General features: G+C 33.1%; 1 protein-coding gene across 2 annotated transcripts in view; it reads right to left on the bottom strand.

Moving 5' to 3' along the window:
• Nucleotides 1–19,470, bottom strand: part of SERINC5_1 (Serine incorporator 5) — a 69,886-nt gene that overhangs the window by 21,331 nt on the left and 29,085 nt on the right. Inside the window, exons 10-13 of one of the 2 annotated variants that reach the window (XM_051215675.1) lie at nt 18,217–18,274; nt 9,231–9,807; nt 4,368–4,514; nt 1,622–2,218 (exon numbers count right to left, since the gene is read on the bottom strand). Coding sequence is in view for 1 of the 2 variants with exons in the window: in XM_051215674.1 (XP_051066205.1) it covers nt 1,622–2,218; nt 4,368–4,514; nt 9,639–9,807; nt 18,217–18,274 (971 nt within the window). In the remaining variant the exon portion in view is untranslated. The remainder of the gene's footprint in view (nt 1–1,621; nt 2,219–4,367; nt 4,515–9,230; nt 9,808–18,216; nt 18,275–19,470) is intronic. The other variant, XM_051215674.1, reaches the window with a different exon arrangement.

Genomic DNA, 19,470 nt, shown 5'->3' with positions numbered 1-19,470 from the left:
AAAACAAGGCTGGTTTTCGACCTGGACGTGGTTGTATAGATCAGATATTCACACTACGTCAGGTTCTAGAACACAGACACATATTCAGACGCCCCACAATGGTAGTATTTCTCGACCTTAAGACAGCATTCGACTCTGTCGATCGTGAGGTTCTATGGCAGTGTTTGTCACTGAAAGGAGTACCAAAGAAGTACATTAACCTTCTAAAGGCTCTCTACTCGAACACAACTGGTAGAGTGAGAGCGTACGGCGAACTGTCATCAGAATTGACTACCTCAAATGGTGTTGGTCAGGGCTGTCCACTCTCTCCATTCTTGTTTAACTTTGTTGTTGACGTGCTTTTAGAGATGACACTTTCCTCATCTGGATTTCCAGGGGTTGAACTTCTACCGGGAGATTCACTTGTTTTCTTACAATATGCCGATGACATAGGTCTATTTGGTGATGACGCTGACAAAATGCAGAGTCTTCTGACCATTCTAAGCAACAATGCATGCATGTTCGGCATGCGATTCTCTCCCTCGAAATGTAAAATGTTGCTTCAGGATTGGGTTGCATCGACACCCGAACTAATGATAGGAAGTGGAGTAGATGAGCGTATCGACCGCTTCACTTATCTTGGAAGTCTCATCAACCCTTGTGGTCTGGTGTGTGACGAAATCTCAGCACGGATACAGAAGGCTTGACTAGCTTTTGCCAACTTGCGTCATTTATGGCGTAGGCGAAATATCTGTCTGTCAACCAAAGGACGTGTTTACTGCGCAGTAGTTCGTTCTGTCCTACTTTATGGCAGTGAGACATGGCCGGTAAGAGTAGAGGATATTCGTAGGTTACTAGTATTTGACCATAGGTGTCTTCGAAACATTGCTCGTATATCTTGGGACCATCGAGTAAGTAACGCAGTTTTTAGGAAACGGATACTAGGTAAGGATGGCAAATCAATTGATGAAGTAGTGAAACTTCATCAGTTGAGATGGCTGGGACACGTGTTACGTATGCCCAACCACCGACTGCATCGACGTGCGATGTTTTATGGTGTAGGAGTAGGTTGGAAGAAAGCTAGGGGTGGACAGACCAAAGCATGGCACAAGTCCATGAAGTCACTGACAAGTGGACTGTGCCATGTTGGTAGGTGTAGACTACCTGATTGGGGATCGCGAGATGATAGCAACCGATGGTTAGAGACCCTGAATAACATGGCTCAAAATCGTTTGCAATGGCGCAGGTGCATCCACTCTTTGTCTTCTCACAAATTCTAATCTTCTGAATTCTTCGTGTCCATTATTTTCTTTCCAAATTTTTTTCACTTTATTATACTCCTTGAATAACATCTTCAAATCCTAATCTTTCTGATTACTGCTTATACTCTTACTACCTCTACCACTATGGGATTTGAATCGACAACTGCATCTCTGTGCTAATGTGGTGTGGCAACTCGAACTGATGTACGTACGTACGAAGTTCTGCGTTGTTACTAACTGGAGAATGAATGATATTGGCGACAATAATTTGTTCAATACAGAAATGAAATCCGAGTAAAATAAAACTGTGCAAAAGTCTGCAGGTATTTGTTATGAATTATATACACATCAATAATCAAAAAACTAAACTGACTACTTACCAACTTTTTCAGGGAGATTATCAGCACTAAATAAGTATAAATCATTAACAATTCGTTTTTCATGTGAATTTAAACGACATGTTCCACGCCATGTTTTTTTAATTTTTTTCCGAAAATGAAGTTTAGAAGAAGGTTTTGTTTCTTTCAATATTGAATTATCATTATCTTCACCTTCACCAAAAGTTAACAAACTATTATTACCGTGTATATCATTAATTTTACTGTCATTTAAAACATTTGTTGATTTCAATTGACTTTTAGATTGTTTCAGTTTTTTATGACGTAAATAACCAATTCGATGATTCAATGAAGTTAATGAATGTTCACGGGATCGTTTATCAGTTTTGTGCTTTGATGATTTATTATTTTTATTACCATCATTATTAATTATTGACCAATCTAAATCACGTATATCACCACGTTGACGTGAATAATTTCTCATAGTAATTGTCAAATCCGGTTCAGAGGATGATAAGCGTAAAGTAGATTTACCAGTAGTTGTAGTAGGAGTAGCAGTAGTAGTAACATTGTGATTGTTGTCAGTGACATCATTATTATGAGATGAGGATAATTTATTCTTTGTATTTTTTACACCGCCTGAAGTTAAATTAGGTAGAAAGAAATTGAAAATAAATTCGTTCTTTGTATAAAAATCAGTAGTATACAGATCTAGTTTAGATTGCTACAGATCGATAGACAGCTTGTACGCCCCCCCCCATACCTAAATACTAATTTTTTATTTAGTTGACTGAACCATAGGGTCATGATGATAAAAGTATGGCACGAGGATGAGTCAATCAGAATAGAGAAAACTACTTTAGAATTATTGCACGAAATTCAGAAATGACTGAATTTTATGTTACTTTACATAGAATGTATTATTAACGACTTTATTCAATATTATATTTTCGGTACAATATAGAATTCTCAGAACAAAGTACCTCAACGAGTTTCCTTTCCTTATTTCTTGATCGATCCTGATGATAAATATTGAGTGGTCACCAGTTGGATGTTAGCAGTTCAGGAATCGACATCTGAATAATGTATATTCTTTTCGATGCATATTGCCAGCAACCACGATATCTCTGATTGGGCTCCTTTGTAACTTGTACAGCGAAATATCGTAAACTTTTCACAAACGCGCCTAAATAGGTTATGCGACTAATATACATAATAATGTATTAAAACAAAATGAAAAAGATAACTTGTTGAAATATTTAGATGAGAGTAGGAGCAGGTAGCCCAGGAATTCAAGCAGGCCGCTCAATATATGATATAAATATCTTTATAGAATGTCCAGATAGTTTAAAATTGTTAGGCAGAAAATGACAATGTTAAACGTACTCTCTTACACATAGAAGACAATGATCAAAAGTAATAAATGGTTAAAGAGTATTTTAGCTATCGCTTGCCTCAGATATGCTTTACTAGTCAGAATAAGGGTAGATTAGAGAGGAATATAAGCACCTCTAAACAAACATATATGATTTCATGGAATCAATTAATGAATTTTGTCGAAAAATTTAGGTCGCCTGGTCGAAAGTTGGTAGCCCTAAGTGATAACACATTTCAACATCTATAACTATACAAGAGATGAATTCATGATGAATTAATTTTATCTTAAATTTTGAAGACAGTGTAATTCCACAATTCCCATCCCCACAATTTTATTGTTTTTTATGTTATTTACGACTTTAATCCGTATGAGAACATCTAACCTCTAGATTACTGGGCCAGAATCCAACGGTATTAATGTCTAACTTGAGCCAATCCACGATATTGAGTGACCATCTTCCATTGTCTTTAGTGGGTAACCGATATGGATTAACCACACTGGTCACGGATTCTCACTAGTTCAGTGCTTCAAGGTTTTCAATGGTGGTCTAACGTTGATCGATTCATGATCTTAATCAACGATTAACTGTTCGTTTAATGAATAATGTATTATTAAAAAAACTTTTGATTACTTGAAACAATTAAAATTTAAAAAGAAACCATCAATAACATTGAAGAGAAAAGCGAATGGAAGATAAAAAGTGATAAATTTGGATAAAATGATTATAAACCGAGAGAAAGTTAGAGCATTCACATGTTTCGCTGGATAAAATCCTACCCTAATTACTAATATTGGCATGAAAAAAATTGACAGTGGGATAGTAAACAATCCAAATATTTTGACTTTTTCTAGTGACATCTCATAAGCTAGTGAGCTATTTTGATGGATTTCATTTAGTCGATTTAGGATAGTATACGCTTGTTTACTCGAACATATTTACATAGACAGTGGAGATTAGTTTAATTTTGTGAAAATGTTTGGAGTCGTATGTATTTTTTTCGACAGCCATACTACCAAGCCAAAAAAAACAACTAACCAGACACAGATTACATCTTCACAAGTGACTATTTTATCGAATTGTTAATTATATTTTTCAGCATCATCAAACAATTGTTCCATGAAAAAGGTGACAAATACAGACTCGTGAGTTAGATGCTGAGCCATATATGTATTGAGTTGGGACTAAAACCAGAGTTTTAAGGGGTTCGAACCTATAACAAGTAAATTAAAGCTGAGTATCTAGTTGGTCGATCAATCTTGTAGTTCAGTTTGAAGAGATTAACAGCTAAAACATGAACATAAGCTCATTAATAATTTATTATCGTTCACACATATTAGTTATGAGAAAATAATTACTGAATAACACTACAGTAAATCATATACTAATCTAATTTAAACACTAAGACTTACAATTGCCTACATTATTCCCTATGTTCTGAGATATTACATCTGATGTATTAAGAGTTTGTAAATTTAATCGAGGTTGACGTGCTGAAGGTCTACGGAAAACCTTTGGATTAGGTAAATCAGCCACAGCGTCAGCAAGTAGATTTAATGCTGTCAAAAATAAAGACAGACATAAAATCATAAAAACAAAGTAATATCTTCCATTACATAACAACTAACAATTCTATTAAGAAAAATTTAATCTCTGAGTAAAATAACTTAGACAATACAACTAATAAAATAAAACACATGGATTACAAATATTCATTACTCAAATAAGAAACAGATAGCCTTTCAGTTTGATCTATTGAATTAGTGAACAGTAGTGACTACAATCAGTTTTAAACTAACAAGTGAGTTTTGATCATTTTTCAGATAATTAATCAAGAACAAAGTGATTTCATCTCAGTCCTACAGGAGGTTAGTCACGGCTCGGATAGCTCAGTGGTAACGTCTCTGACTGTGAAGCTGGGTGACACGAGATCGAATCCGCCAGGGAGCATCAGTTCCCTCAAGATTACAAGTACACTTTGCTGACGAGTTCCAAGTAGCACGAAACCCGGGTCCAGGGTTTCCTGTTGACTACCTCCAACCACCATCTAAATCTCAACAAAGTGATTTCATTCATTTTCCTTATTGTAAACACATCACGTTTTCCATTGTTTTACCGCATTAATTTGTATACATTCACACACATGCCTAGTGATTCTACCTCAGTTTGACCATATGTCCAATATTTGGGATAAGTTCAAGTTGAAACAGTTGAATTGTTCAAGATGAAATATACACACAAACATGATAACGAAAGAAAATAAATGAATAGACAACATAAAATCTACTAAACAGATAGAAGATGAATGAAAAAAGACGAACGCTAACTATGCTGACGAATCATAGATTTTATAGATTTACACTTATAAATTCGAAAAGAAAAGAACAAATATATTTATTGAAATACAACAAACACTAAAACTGTATATGAATCAAGTATATCTGATCGGGATAGATCATAGTTAACAGGCAGAAAAGTAACCATGCTGAGAGATAAGATGAAAATTCTTTTATTCGGTAAACTTGGATACGATAGAGATACAATTTAAAAAATTCAAATTCACCATACTTGTTCGTTACCTTCTCTCTCATAGACAGAATTTCATGCATACTTAATACTGAAATGGAATGATCAAGCAAACAGAAAGTTATAACATAATTATAGACTAATGTTAAGCAAGAACAACAAACATCGTGGGATGAAGTGAATTCATTTCATAAATCTGTATTTTTTTTTAAATCTTTCCCCCATGCACTGATTTGTGTAAATAAATAAAATGTTTGACGAGTGTATTTTGGTATGTAACATGCGTAAAATCATTCAGTTTACTAGTGAATTGTAGTCAGAAGTACTTCAGTATTCACACAAGTTGAATTTATAGGTGAACAGAACAAGCGCGCGCGAGAGAGAGAGAGACCATGATGTAATTGAGTACAAGAAAGGTGTGGAAGCTATTTTGATTATGGCAGGTACAATGATAAAATCGGTAGTATTTACCAGTAAATTGATCATAATAATGATGATAATAATAATAGTAATTATAGACGGTTTGTGAAGATTGTTAGATTTACACAACCCAACGGTATGATCCCCGGTTGAGTTGTGGATGGGAAACGCTGGACAGTCCCACATTGGGAAAAGACAGTGATTCAATGCTCTCTGGTTTTTAGTGGTTACATAATATCAGTCTGTGATGTAAACCATGAAGATAATAATAATAGTTGGCGATACCATCAGAAAACAATATTAACGGGATGACTAAATTGACAAAGGAAAAAACATCTTATTTAGTAATGTTTGCAATAAGAAAACTTGTTATGATATCCATAAATGCAATTAAAAAAATAAACAACATAGGAATCATTATGATCAAAATAAAAAGTCCGTAGGAAAGATGAGAAACGTTTGTAAATATTATGGACCACATATACAAAACGAAGTATTTAAATAATTTGTAGACCTCCATGGCTACACTTATTTATCTGAAAAACTTTCGATTAAACCGAAATTGCAACGCTATTTTGTGCAAAGAAACAGTATTATTTTGCTACTTCCTCGGAAAGTCAATCTTATCTATAATTATAGACAATACCTAATAAAAACCCATATCAACAGAGTAAGCTGTTAGTCAACTTTGAAGAAATTCAAATAAGTTACTCATTCTTAAAGTATAAGCTGATAGTTTAGTCTAGAGAGACACGGAAAGTTTCACGATTAAACTATTGAGCTCAGAGCATACACGTTAACTGAAATCATTTTGCTGAGCTATAAATTCTGTTCATTATTTCATAATTTATTCTAAATGTTTTAGCAAAATGGGTGTAGTATAATGACAGTCTCGTACAGCTCTTACACAGTAGATCAACAGGGGTATAATTTTGTTAGTTGATCCCCCAGTGGTCATTATTTCAAAGTTCCGCGTAAATATATATGTAGCTTAATTTTTGTTTAATCCACTGGTTGAGGTTTCTCACCAAACCGTGTCGGATGTGAGGCAGTTACCTATCGAAGACAACGAATAGTCGCGCAATGGCGTGACATCAACACTGTTGGATGCCAGAGGTTGAGCACTCATGCGCAAGACCGAAGGGTTCGGGTTCGAGTCCCGGAAACAGGGTTGTAGATGCGCACTGCTGAAGATTCCTATATCGGGACAAAACGGCCGACTAGTGTTTCAAAGCTTTTAACGATGGTCTATCTTGGATCGACACATAATTTCGCTGAATTTATAAATTCTTTTCTCCTCTGGATTTTAACATTGTGCGACTGCTTTGAATTTATGTCAATAAACGACTGTTCCAGCTTATATATTGTTTTCAATCGTTGGTCAGAATGATATATCTGTTTATCATCCGATCTAAGCTGATGGTCAAATTAATTAATCTGGTAAGTTATTTAGAAACATGATCTAATGTGTGTCCTATCTATTATCTAGCGTATTAATTCGTACTATTCATTATCAAGTAAGTGGTTGCAAACCCCAGCTTTATAAACGATCTGCATCAAGGACAATGTTCAAAAAACACGCATTACAGATTTAACCTATAGATCACTGAACCGGCATCCAATTATCGTTGTATTATGAATAATACTAGTAATTCAGAATAAATATTTTGCAAATATCTACCAGTTATTATTTAGAAATAAAGAAAAAAACATAAAAATTAGTATGCTACAAAATTTTGATTACCACATTCATTAAAAACGAATGCATCCATATGTTTTAAATGATCGTACTAATATTACTAAATCAAAACTAATGTTAAGTTTCAATCATCACTCAAAGTAGATTTATTCAAATGAATGATATGACCTTAAAAGATCTCAAGTATGTAGAAAATGACAGTTTATATTGTGATGTTGTTGTTGTTGTTGTTTAAAGTAATAATTTAATTGGGAAAGGATTTAACATTGAAAGAGGCAGTACCGGTATCAAAGTGATTATTCTTATACCTCTTATCCAAATTGACTGGAAAACTGTTATCGCAATAATTCCCAGCGGTGCATGACCATAAAAAGATGAAATGGAGCAGCTAAACCAAAAATATATTTCCGACTGCCGACTCAAAAGAGAAAACCAACATGCGCACCACGAGACATGTTTAGGAAAGTAAAAATTTTGTAACAATAATATGATTACGAAACTCGATGAAGTCTCAAAGTGACTTCAGTTTAGTGAAATAAAACAAATGAAAATGTTTATACATATTACGAAAGTCTTTTTGACACAGGAAAACAAACTATTGACTACTATATTTTACCTGAGACTATAAATTAGTTTAACACAACTAGTCACAATACCTTATATTCATGTACTTAAATAGAAGATAAAAGCCTGAATGATAATGAAATGATTGTTAATCAAAACACACGCTTCGGACGAAATACAAAAACATATACTTTGAGGCAAAATTATTGGCCAAATCCATATGCAGTTTAGACCAACATATATGGTTGGTTGGTGAATATAAACCACCAAGTATACACATAAGTCGCAAATATCGTTAATATTTAGCACAAATTATTAAAGAATCGATGAAAAAACTTAGTCTTAACAAAGTCATACATATTTGTGTATTGGCTACACTAAATATGTAGTGGCTAATACAAAACAAAAGTAAAAATGAATCCATTGCATTATAGAATACAATGGCTGAAAGCCTGCTGGTTAGATAACTGAGTTAAAAGTTCACACAAAATATTTTTTATTGCAGATACATAACAAAAACAATTTCATTTTCGAATGTACAACAGCCCAAATAATGATTATAGTGGCATGAGACACAAAATGGCAATGTTTATAGTTTTAGATTTACCAACTGTAATTAAACATTTGCCAACAGTCGAGGACCATAATTTGGAGATTTAGGATAAGTGAATCGTGGCTTGGAGTGGAGTTGACAATACAAGTTTCGCCTTGTTTGAAACATTCCAGATAGGTTTACCTGAATCCCAGTGTTAATGGTCATTTTTGGGACTCGCTCCAAAAACCATATCTGCCGGATAAGTTATTGGATATCTTAACTCAGTAAATCAGTAGATGACCCATTGGCGTTTGAGGCGAAGACCACTGGGTTCCAGTTCCAATGTGGGTATTAGTAATAGGATGTCGACACATTTACCTGGCGAGTCTTAAACAGAGAGGAACGTCTGCCCTAGTTTCCATCGCTACCAACAATTCATCTATCCTAAATAACGGGTAATGTATATATGCCAATAAAGACTGATCTAAAGTTAGTCCTTGATATTAACAGCAGAACAACTCAAAGGCTTACTAATAATGATGAAAGCATCAGATGACCAGTTTTTTTGACGTAATATCCACTGCGAATGCTCCATGACCGAAATTAATGTAAATGTCAAGAAAGGTCACTGTTAAATATCAGATGATCGAACATATTCATCAAGAAATTATGCTTTCACAATCAATCGTTACTACTGATTGTCAAACACGTTCAGATTTATCTAGACCAACTGAAGAAGTTCGTGTAGGCTTCAAAAATCAACTAACTAATCGCTCTAAAGTGGAAGTTTACTGTTGGTAAAAAGAATTTAAATTTATGTGTTAAAGTTTGATCATGTGTAAATCAGGTATATGCAAACAATAAAAATGCGTCACTTATTGTAAAATATATTTTTACGAGTAATTCACAAAAATAACTTATTACAATCAATTCACTTACCATGCTCTTGTCGTTTTACATCTTTATAATTCATAAAACGTATTGGAGATTTATTCAAGTCATTGGTTACAACTGGATTGGAAGACTGGTTAGGTTTGTTATTATTGGAAGATTGTAAGGGAGATTGATTAAATTGGCTATTTTCGTGAATAGGTGGTAGGACGGCTTTCTGTGATGAGGGAAAATATTGGAAGATGAAGTAAGTAATCTTAATTTATTATAAAGAATCGTGATGAAATATTTATCTAGATCTAGGTGGAATTTTGTTTTCTGAGGTGCATGGTTCGGTCGTGCAGCTTCCACTGAAAAACAAGCCTCCACGGCTAAACCATCTACCATAGACAACAAAACTCCACCTAAATTATCCAACTGAGCTACAAATGTTCACTATCATTTCATGTACCTTGATTAACTATAATAATCTGTGAGCAATAAACAGTAAAAAAGAGAAAGTTTCCTAACAAAAACCCGGGATACACAAAACATTTTTTGACGATCCTCAATTTCTCAGGTTTAAAGGTCGAAGAATCTTCCGGAATTTTTACCACCAACTGTGTATGCTAATTCACATGTATCTACCAGAGCAGTTACATTGGTAGAACAAAAGGGAGAGCCTAAAACCAATTCAAAGAACATATTCCAAAAGTCTAAGGTCAAATGGATTAAAAACATTCAGCAGAGCCATCTTGATACAGGACATCAAGTGGATACACTGAATTCTTTCAAGGTGATTAATAAACGATCACACTCCAGTCTTTTGAAATTTGACGAAGCAATAGCGATCAAACGTCTAAAACCAGATCTGTATGTCTAGAAAAAACAGTAATAAATCTTTCTTTGCCCTAGTAACATTACATCGTTTTTATTGCATCATTCATTATTTCACCTTTTTCTCAAGTTTTGATTACATCATTGTCATTTTCTTGAATTCATAATTTTCATTCATAACTGACTGATATCAATTCATATCTTTCTTTATTACTATTAATCTATTTTCATTTACTTCATTACACAATTATCAAATGTTTGTTAACTCAATGATTCCTAATCACTACGTCTGTGTTTTAGAACTTGGCCTCTCAAACTTTATTTATTCATCCGAAACAAAAATTTTTATGACTTTATTAACTCTATTGAAGTGTTCGCTACATCATGATAAACATATTTATCTCTAACCATCTACGTATCTATAAGTATGCCAATATCTGTAATAACGTTGATTTTAAATATTACAGGTTGTAAGCAGCTGATGAGAACCTGACGAAATAAAATAAATTCATATTATTCTGCACCAAACTTTGCTTTTGCTCTCTTTAAAATTGCGAATACCTTTGTTAATAAGCAACTCAACATAGTTAGGATATTACAATATAAATAACACGAGAGCGTATAGATTCTCAGAAACCCTGTGTTCATTATGAAGAATGTTAAATAGAAAAATGCTTTTCTTGATAAGACAAAGCATATAATCACTAGAATGGAGAATTCAACTTAGATTTAATTGATTATATTCCAGATATCATGCATTCAGAAGTGAGATATCTAAAAACCTGACTTAATTTGTCATATAAACATAGCAATCAACATCAGTCCGGAATTCCCTTATGATGTCTAACAAGCCTCAAAGTCAGATGCTTCTAAATTTGCTAACAATATAGCTATTAGACGTCTGAAAGTTGGTTTATGAGTTCATACGGAAGCGATTGTTAGGTCCATCTCCCCTTATTGACGATAAGTTTAAACGTTTCGAATTTCATTACAATAAATTCAAGGTTTTTTATACTAAAATTTCATTTTAACCAACTTAGAATACTTGTCAATCATTATAAACTTGGTTTCATCTTTTCTCGTTATACAACTGTTTGTTCTATCCCCCTATGTTCTCTTATCGAACTTTCGATACAATATTCAGCTGAGGCAATGCACTCAATCGTCTTAGTTTTATTCGCATTCCTATTATTTTTATTACCATAACTTCCGATCTACTTCAATGGTACTAATGTGTGTCAAATTTTATTTGTATGACAACTGAAGTATTACGGAGAGTAAAAATGTGGTGAGATCTCAACAATATGGCATTGGTTTATCTGATTCAAAATTATTCGCGATTAAGACAAAAAGCAAATAGTTCAACAAAGAACTTGTCTTCCCAAAAAACTTTACTATTAAATCCACATATGATCATAAATTTGTATGGAACGTTTAATGTGATCAATAAGGTTATTTTTACAGTATTCATGTGCATAGTTCGTGTTATAGATATGATTGGCCAGTGAGCGTGGACAGACAGACAGGACTAAATATATATGGTTTCCTTCGTGCAATTGGAATCGATACCGGACTCACTGAAAGTGTGAACTGTCTGTAATTGTGTTGAACTAAGTATTGTCTAGCATATGCTCTGATGCCCTATTTTTGATCATGAATCATGTATGTGGTATAACGAGATCCTGTCCAAATGTAGTGTATCGATCGAGTATCTGGTTTGATGATAGTATGGTCCTATTTACCGGTCGAATAATAGTGGTATACCGCGGCAAAGAGGAACACTTTGTTCTACCGTTATAACAATCGAGTAAAGAGCCTAATGGTGAGTAAAATGAAGTTATAATTGATAAGATTTAGCCATATATAGGGAGTAGGACAATCACCACTGGTGCAATTGAATGATTATAATACAACACTGAAATTGAATTTCAAGTTAATCGTCTAAAGAAACTGTGCCCGCTAAGAGAGCTGAAAGTTGTAGAGCAATGCATCACTGCTAAGTCTCATGTTATGATAAAGAAAGCTGTTCAATGTCTATTGTTTTCCTTTAATAATTTGAGTAAAGCCAGAACGAACATTGATGCAGAATAATATAAGAAACAAACTACTCACTCAAACAAACAAAAATCGACAGGTCCTCTTTTCTCGGTACCTCTAAATGCATTTGCCAATTTACATGTATGTGCCAAATCACATACATTGTAAGAAGAGAGAGAATACATGTCCCAAAAAACTTGAGAATGAGAGGCAAAATGGCTCGGCATTTGCTTAACACCGGGCCACAAGCCTTTAAAATTATCAGCAGACAACAGAACGTAACATCTTTTAAATATATTGATGCAATAGCAATAAAAAAGCTCAAACCTGATTTATGTATCCAGAAAGAGACAGTAATAAACTTAACACTACCTTGGTGAGTTTTTTTGTTATTATCATTATTTTATTAGTGTTTATGTCACATGGTCTTATATTATGTACACCAAAACTAACCTTTCACTATTACGTTTTCATTCGCTTAATTCTCGTAACTTATGTAAACTCTTCAAGTCCTGTCCAATTATTACACAACCCACCTTATCAGTCCTTAATTCCAGTTATCTTATGTAAACCCATCATAATCTCTAAAATTATCACACAATCCACTTTATCATTCTACAGACGTCATTTGATTAATGCATCACCCACCTCTTATGTCTTCAATTCCAACTGCGTATATATATATAATGATAGCTTCATCTATGTCAGTTGTTTCACATTATATCATACCTCAATGTTAACTTTTAATACATATATGGTTGTAAGCAGCTGATGCGAAAGCACAAAATATGATGAATTCATATTATTCTGCATCAAAGTTTGTTCTAGCTTTATTTAATGTATATTGGTTTTCAGTGATACCACAAATGATTTTAATCCATGACGAAACTCAGTTAGTAAATGAAGAAGTCAGTACAAAAATAATAGACGAATGAATGAAATGTTTAGTCGAAAACCTTAGTATACAATGAACTAAGCAGGATCAGATAACACGTAACTTAAGGATAAAAAACAAACAATGCAACAGCAATTACAAGAATATAAAAGATAAAGAAATATACGAGGATATAAAGGAAACTACAGTAATTGTAATGAAAGTGAAGGTGAACATTGCTTCTGTACATAACGATCTGGTATCAGCTTGCATGTAATAATACTTCTACAACGAAAACACTCCATACAACAATACAAAAACTATACATTTTATAAGAATTTAATCACTAGAAAGAATATTTTTCTGATTAAATGATGTTCCATATCATTCTGTTAGCCAGATCATTTGGTTTGTTTTGTTTATTTAAATGTAGAACATCGTCTATAGGAAACTATTTTCTCTGACCCTATTCATTTGAGGAAATTTTGATTTTAACTAGTAAATTTTACAACTTTAGAAATTTATAAAATTCAATCTTCAGAAAAAGGACATTTTTTCTAGCCTGTTTAATCAAAGTGCACTACTTTCTTTAAGAAAAAACACAGTATCTCTAACAGTTTTATCAACAAGTGTCCATTTACATAGTTTGTTTATTTTAAGATATGATTTGTATATTATGCCACGAGGGGACACATACATAGACACAAAAGCATAAGGACACTCTGTAGGGAACATAAAAAGTATTCATCTTCTTTTAAACATGCAACCAATTTCAAAGGAACATCCAATGGTATATATTCTTGTTAAAGTTGATAAGTATGTTTACAAGATAACACCAAGTGATGTTATTTTATCTTAACTTTCAAGATATGATCTCTATCCATAGATTTTTGCAGTGAATTCATTCTTTAACCAGTATTCATATTCACTATGCATAATCATTTTTCTTAACATTGATAATACTACTTGTTCTATCTCTTTTTATAGTCATCTGGTTGCTGTATAGTGATAACTTGAACTGATACAGAAATATGCCACAGTAATACATCTCATTCCTATAATTAAGTTACATCAATAAATATGGGTATCATTTGGTTAGGTGATTTGCGGAAATTATTTTAGTCTGAAAGTGCTTTCTGACACTGAAAATCAAAGAGAACTAGGTAGCTGCTTCCATCTTAGGTTGTAACTACTAGGTACCGTGCACTCGTGACATAGGACAGAGTCATTAAATCTTTTGGCAAGTATATTAGCTTCAGAATAGCTGCGAGACAAAATTCAAAGAATGACAGTCTCAACTTTATAGTTAACATTACGAACTGATTTAATTCAGGTAACTACTGGACAAATGTTTCACTCTAGTAGAGGACTTCTCAGCAGTCCATGTCCGTAATTACACAGGAGACAGGACCCAAGACATTCAGGTCCTTAGAGTTCAACTTTTCGATCACCGAGTCAATGTAAAATGGTTTCTATTTACAACTTTAGTCCATTTTCAATTTGCTGACTTGACAATTCAACGTTGTTCATGGTGAGGAGTTCCAAGCTCGAAATGAAACAATTGCCTAATTAATTCTAGTTTTCAAGCTGATATCAAACCACAACAACAGAAATTCCCATTATATGTGTATATTAGTCCAATAAATATTGATCGCAAAAAGTATTCAAATACCATACAGTTGGAAACTTTTTCTTCAACATTGTCAGTGCTAGGAACCAGTGGTTAAACACTATAAGTCATACAAGGAAATAAACTGACAAACTCGACAAACAGATTTTTGTTAAAAATCATTTTAACTGTTTTTATTTTGCATATTTATTACTTCACTCAGGTTTTTCATGCTTCATTTTTATTACACAAATGTTTCGTTATCGCCCTATATCGTGGAAACCTGAAAGGGTTTATTGTTTTACATAATTAGAATGTAAACTAAGGGTATTCAATATTATTGGTCGATTTGTTTATCAAAAAGTATAACAAGTATTCAATATCTCTTTATCAGTAATCATCGGGACAAGGAATCAGTGATCAGAAATTAAAGAACAAACACATGTCCAATAACTTCATAAATAAAGAAAATTTTTGTTTTCTCTGTCCTTCCAATATCCTTGGAGCCTTTACAGTGATTACCAAGACGCATAGCCTTTTTGAAAACAGATGGTTTACTCAATGAACGAACGATTTCCACAAAAAAATTTATGTATCTCCTGAGAATGTTTACTAAATTTGAGCAAAAACATTATAAACTTTGTTCTTATATATGTTGAGCAGCTGAAATCTGGTGAATAAACTGTTAAGTGTACTTTCCAAGGAAAGGAGTTAACATCCAATAACATAGAATGCACATAACTTTGCAGTTATGCCATCTTCTAAAGGTACCTGACAATGTTTATCACAAATTATGTAACAGTACCAACTTTTACATACACAATAAGTCATTATAACAATTTATATTCTCAGCAGTGCGCATCCACGATCCCTCACGCGAGACCCGAACCCAAGATCTTCGGTCTCGCACGCGAACGCTTAAAGTCTAGACCACTGAGTCAGCATCCAACTGTGTCAATGTCTAAATTCGACCAATCCACGATATTGTGCGACTGTCCACTATTGTCTTCAATGAGTAACTGCCTCACAATAAACACGTTTGAACTCCATTGGTCACGGCTTCTCACTAGAACTCCAGGAAATCCATCTTGAAGCTAGTCCACTAGTGAGCACATGACAAAACGGCCGTCCAGTGTTTCCAGGTTTTCAGTGGTGGTCTAACATTGATCCATTCATGATATCAATCTTAACAACTTAACAATCTCCACAACCCTATGCTGATAATTTGTATCCTGTCGTTAAAGACTGTATTTTAAGATGATTTCACTTCATATTAAAAAATATACTGTATGCAACTTATTTTTCACAATTTTTAAAAACAACATTACAAATTGTGAAACACAATTTGTTGGAATAATGTCACCTTATCGTTTTGGAATGTTGCTTTGTGTTTTGTATCAACTTAATCATGACTGTAATGAATTGACATTTTCAGAATGTACATATTTATGATGAATAAAAGTTACGTAATACTGAACAACTGTTTTATTTATAAGCTCGAATAAACCAATATTCTAAATTCAACTTAATAAAAATAACATTATTCACTTATACTTGGATTTATTTCTAAACAGTTTACCTCGTTCATTTATTTATTCATTCAGTATTAAAAATATATTAAAGGTGTGAAATAAACCTTATTACAGAATAGATGATATAATTACTATGAATCCTGTGTTCATCTTGTTGTGCTAATGAAGTATGGCAACTTGAACCGATGCACATGTGTGCCTGCTCCTACATTGTAGCTGACTGACTGATATAATTACATGAAATACATTGAAGTAATTAGATTTTCGTATAAAGGTTTATTTATGTCAATCATATATATATATATATATATATATATATATATATATATATATATATATATATATATATATATATATATATATATAACGGCTAAAAACTGATTGACACGTTTATTATCATACTAACATGGAGGTCATCATCAGTCTAAATATCTTACTATTTCACTGTTTGCAAAAATCCTCATTTCATTAATATAAAACCCATCAAATATACCGATTGATTTAATTATGCAGTGTTAACAAGAATGTCTACTTTAAGCATTACACAAAATCTAGGGAGTTTTACTGAAAGAGTGGAAAGGTGTTTATCAAAGACAGAACAACTTAACTATTCAAAATATATCATTATTGTAACCATACAAATCACACTATATGTTTATATATTAAACTTACTGGCACTTATTCAAAAGAACATAGATAATCATTGTTATTTCACAAGTTGAAATCATCAGTCAATTGAAGCTAGACCACCATGGAAAACCTTGAAGCACTGGACGGCCGTTTCATCCTGGTATGGGGCTCCTCAGCAGTGCGCATCCACGACTCTGCGCCTCGCGGGATTCGAACCCAAGTGACTGATGATTTTAACTTGTGAAATTTCTAAAAATCTCCACAAAACCCATTCTGATAATAATATTATGTTATTGTTAACTGTATTAGCTAATGAGATGATGTATAATAATTTTAATGCTTTAGATGTATTCTATTTCACGGAATAAACAATTTTTTTTTAATTTTATCTAATGATTACGATTATGTAATTCAGGTTTATTATAGTAAAAATGTTGATAACCAATTCGAAATCATTTACATAGCTATATCTTGTACTTAAGAGAATCTGTGTTAATAATATGGACACGAAAACAAGAAAAAGATTTATTTCAAGGAACTAATTCAGATTATTGAACTATTCTGTAAAACAGGGACATGATAATTAATCGAACGTTTAGAACAAAAATGGAACTGTTTCCATTTATTTGACATAAATATTGTTGTAACTAAGAAATGGAATTGGGAACTTATTATATCTATCTAGTCAGATGTATTTGATCTAAAAGACGGATCCATAAACTACAGTTTAATATCACCTGTAGTGTAGTCTTCACATGTCTCCTACCTATATAGACCATGTTTCACACCTATACAATATCACGGAGTAAACTTATGAGTAATATGTCCATAACTTCGTAAGCAGACGATCATCTTCGTTACTCCACAAGTGGCATAAGTTAGCAAAACCTAGACGAACGTTCTGAATATACTTCAAGATTTTCTCAAATATCAACTAATCACAGAAGGTGAAAATTTCAAGAAGAGTGAAGTGGCTGACGAGCTCATCTACTTAACCATACTGAATCAAAGATACCTACGGGTAGGATATTTCAAAATCAAAACGAGTAAATGGTTTCACTGATATTGCAATGCATAGTGTGAACTGTTAAATACTTCGTACTATATATACATATAGCTGATACTCACCAAACGCTCTCTTCGTGTTCGAATACCTAAACGTCTTGCTTGCATAGATGCACGGAAACTAAAATAAAAAATATGAAGACAAAAAGACAATGGTAGAGTGATTATCATTAGCAACAAGAATGATAAACCTCGACACGGTATCTCATGTTGATATATTCATACGTAAATTAATGAAAATGAAAAAGGGTTGGGTGATCATACTGATAAAAGTACAAATTGACTACGAGTATTACAATATCGAATAACTATGTTACATAATGACATCTCAACGATATATGTACAACAACAAAAAGAGTGAAGTAGAGATTGATCATGACAAAAAGAAGAGGTATTCTCTCTTAAGTAAACAACTAAATGGACAAAGACAACTGATGAAATATTACCTAAGTGACTTTGGAAAGTTGTCAATTAAACAGTTCATTAAAATAACAATTACGTCTAAAGAACCAATACGAAAGAAGTACAATTTCAACAGCTTTTTTAATTTCCGATCTTTTTGGTGAGAAAAGTAGGAATTTAAACAATAATAATTTTTATGGACACCTTAACATTTACTGGAATGAATGAAGAGAATTTCTGATAATCTCTAGTCATTAGTGTGTGAAGTTATACTTACAAATTACGGCTCACAAATTAACAACAATATTGTTACTGGTATGCAATGTCAGTCAGTAAGTAACAACGTTGAACTTCGTACGTACGTACGTACATCAGTTCGAGTTGCCACACCACATTAGCACACAGATACAATTGTCGATTCAAATCCCGTAGTGGTAGAGGTAGTAAGAGTATAAGCAGTAATCAGAAAGATTAGGGTTTGAAGATGTTATTCAAGGAGTATAATACAGTGAAATAAATTTGGAAAGAGAAAAAAAAGGGACATGAAGAATTCAGAAGATTAAAATTTGGGAGAACACCAAGAGTGGATGCACCCGCGCCATTGCAAACGATTTTGAACCATGTATGTTATATATAATAGATAACAGTTTGATGGTTCACATAATAACTATTTGATCAGATTAGGTTTTAATGGAAAAGTCATCAATTATAGGTCATAATTATCACAAGGATCCAAACCGTGAAATGTGAACTTTCTGGTACATATCCTGTTTGCTCTAATCGCCCCAAACTTTCATCCAACTTATTCCACTACTCATCAGTACTGCATATCGGAATAGTGTATATCGAGAAATACATTTTACATATACCAATCGATTAAGGTTTATATTCTTATCAACCAACTTACTGTTTCTA

The sequence above is a fragment of the Schistosoma haematobium genome, chromosome 4 (assembly GCF_000699445.3).
Source record: "Schistosoma haematobium chromosome 4, whole genome shotgun sequence".
Lineage (NCBI taxonomy): Eukaryota > Metazoa > Platyhelminthes > Trematoda > Strigeidida > Schistosomatidae > Schistosoma > Schistosoma haematobium.
The sequence above is the reverse complement of the archived record's forward strand: the minus strand, read 5'-3'. Positions and strand labels throughout refer to the sequence as shown.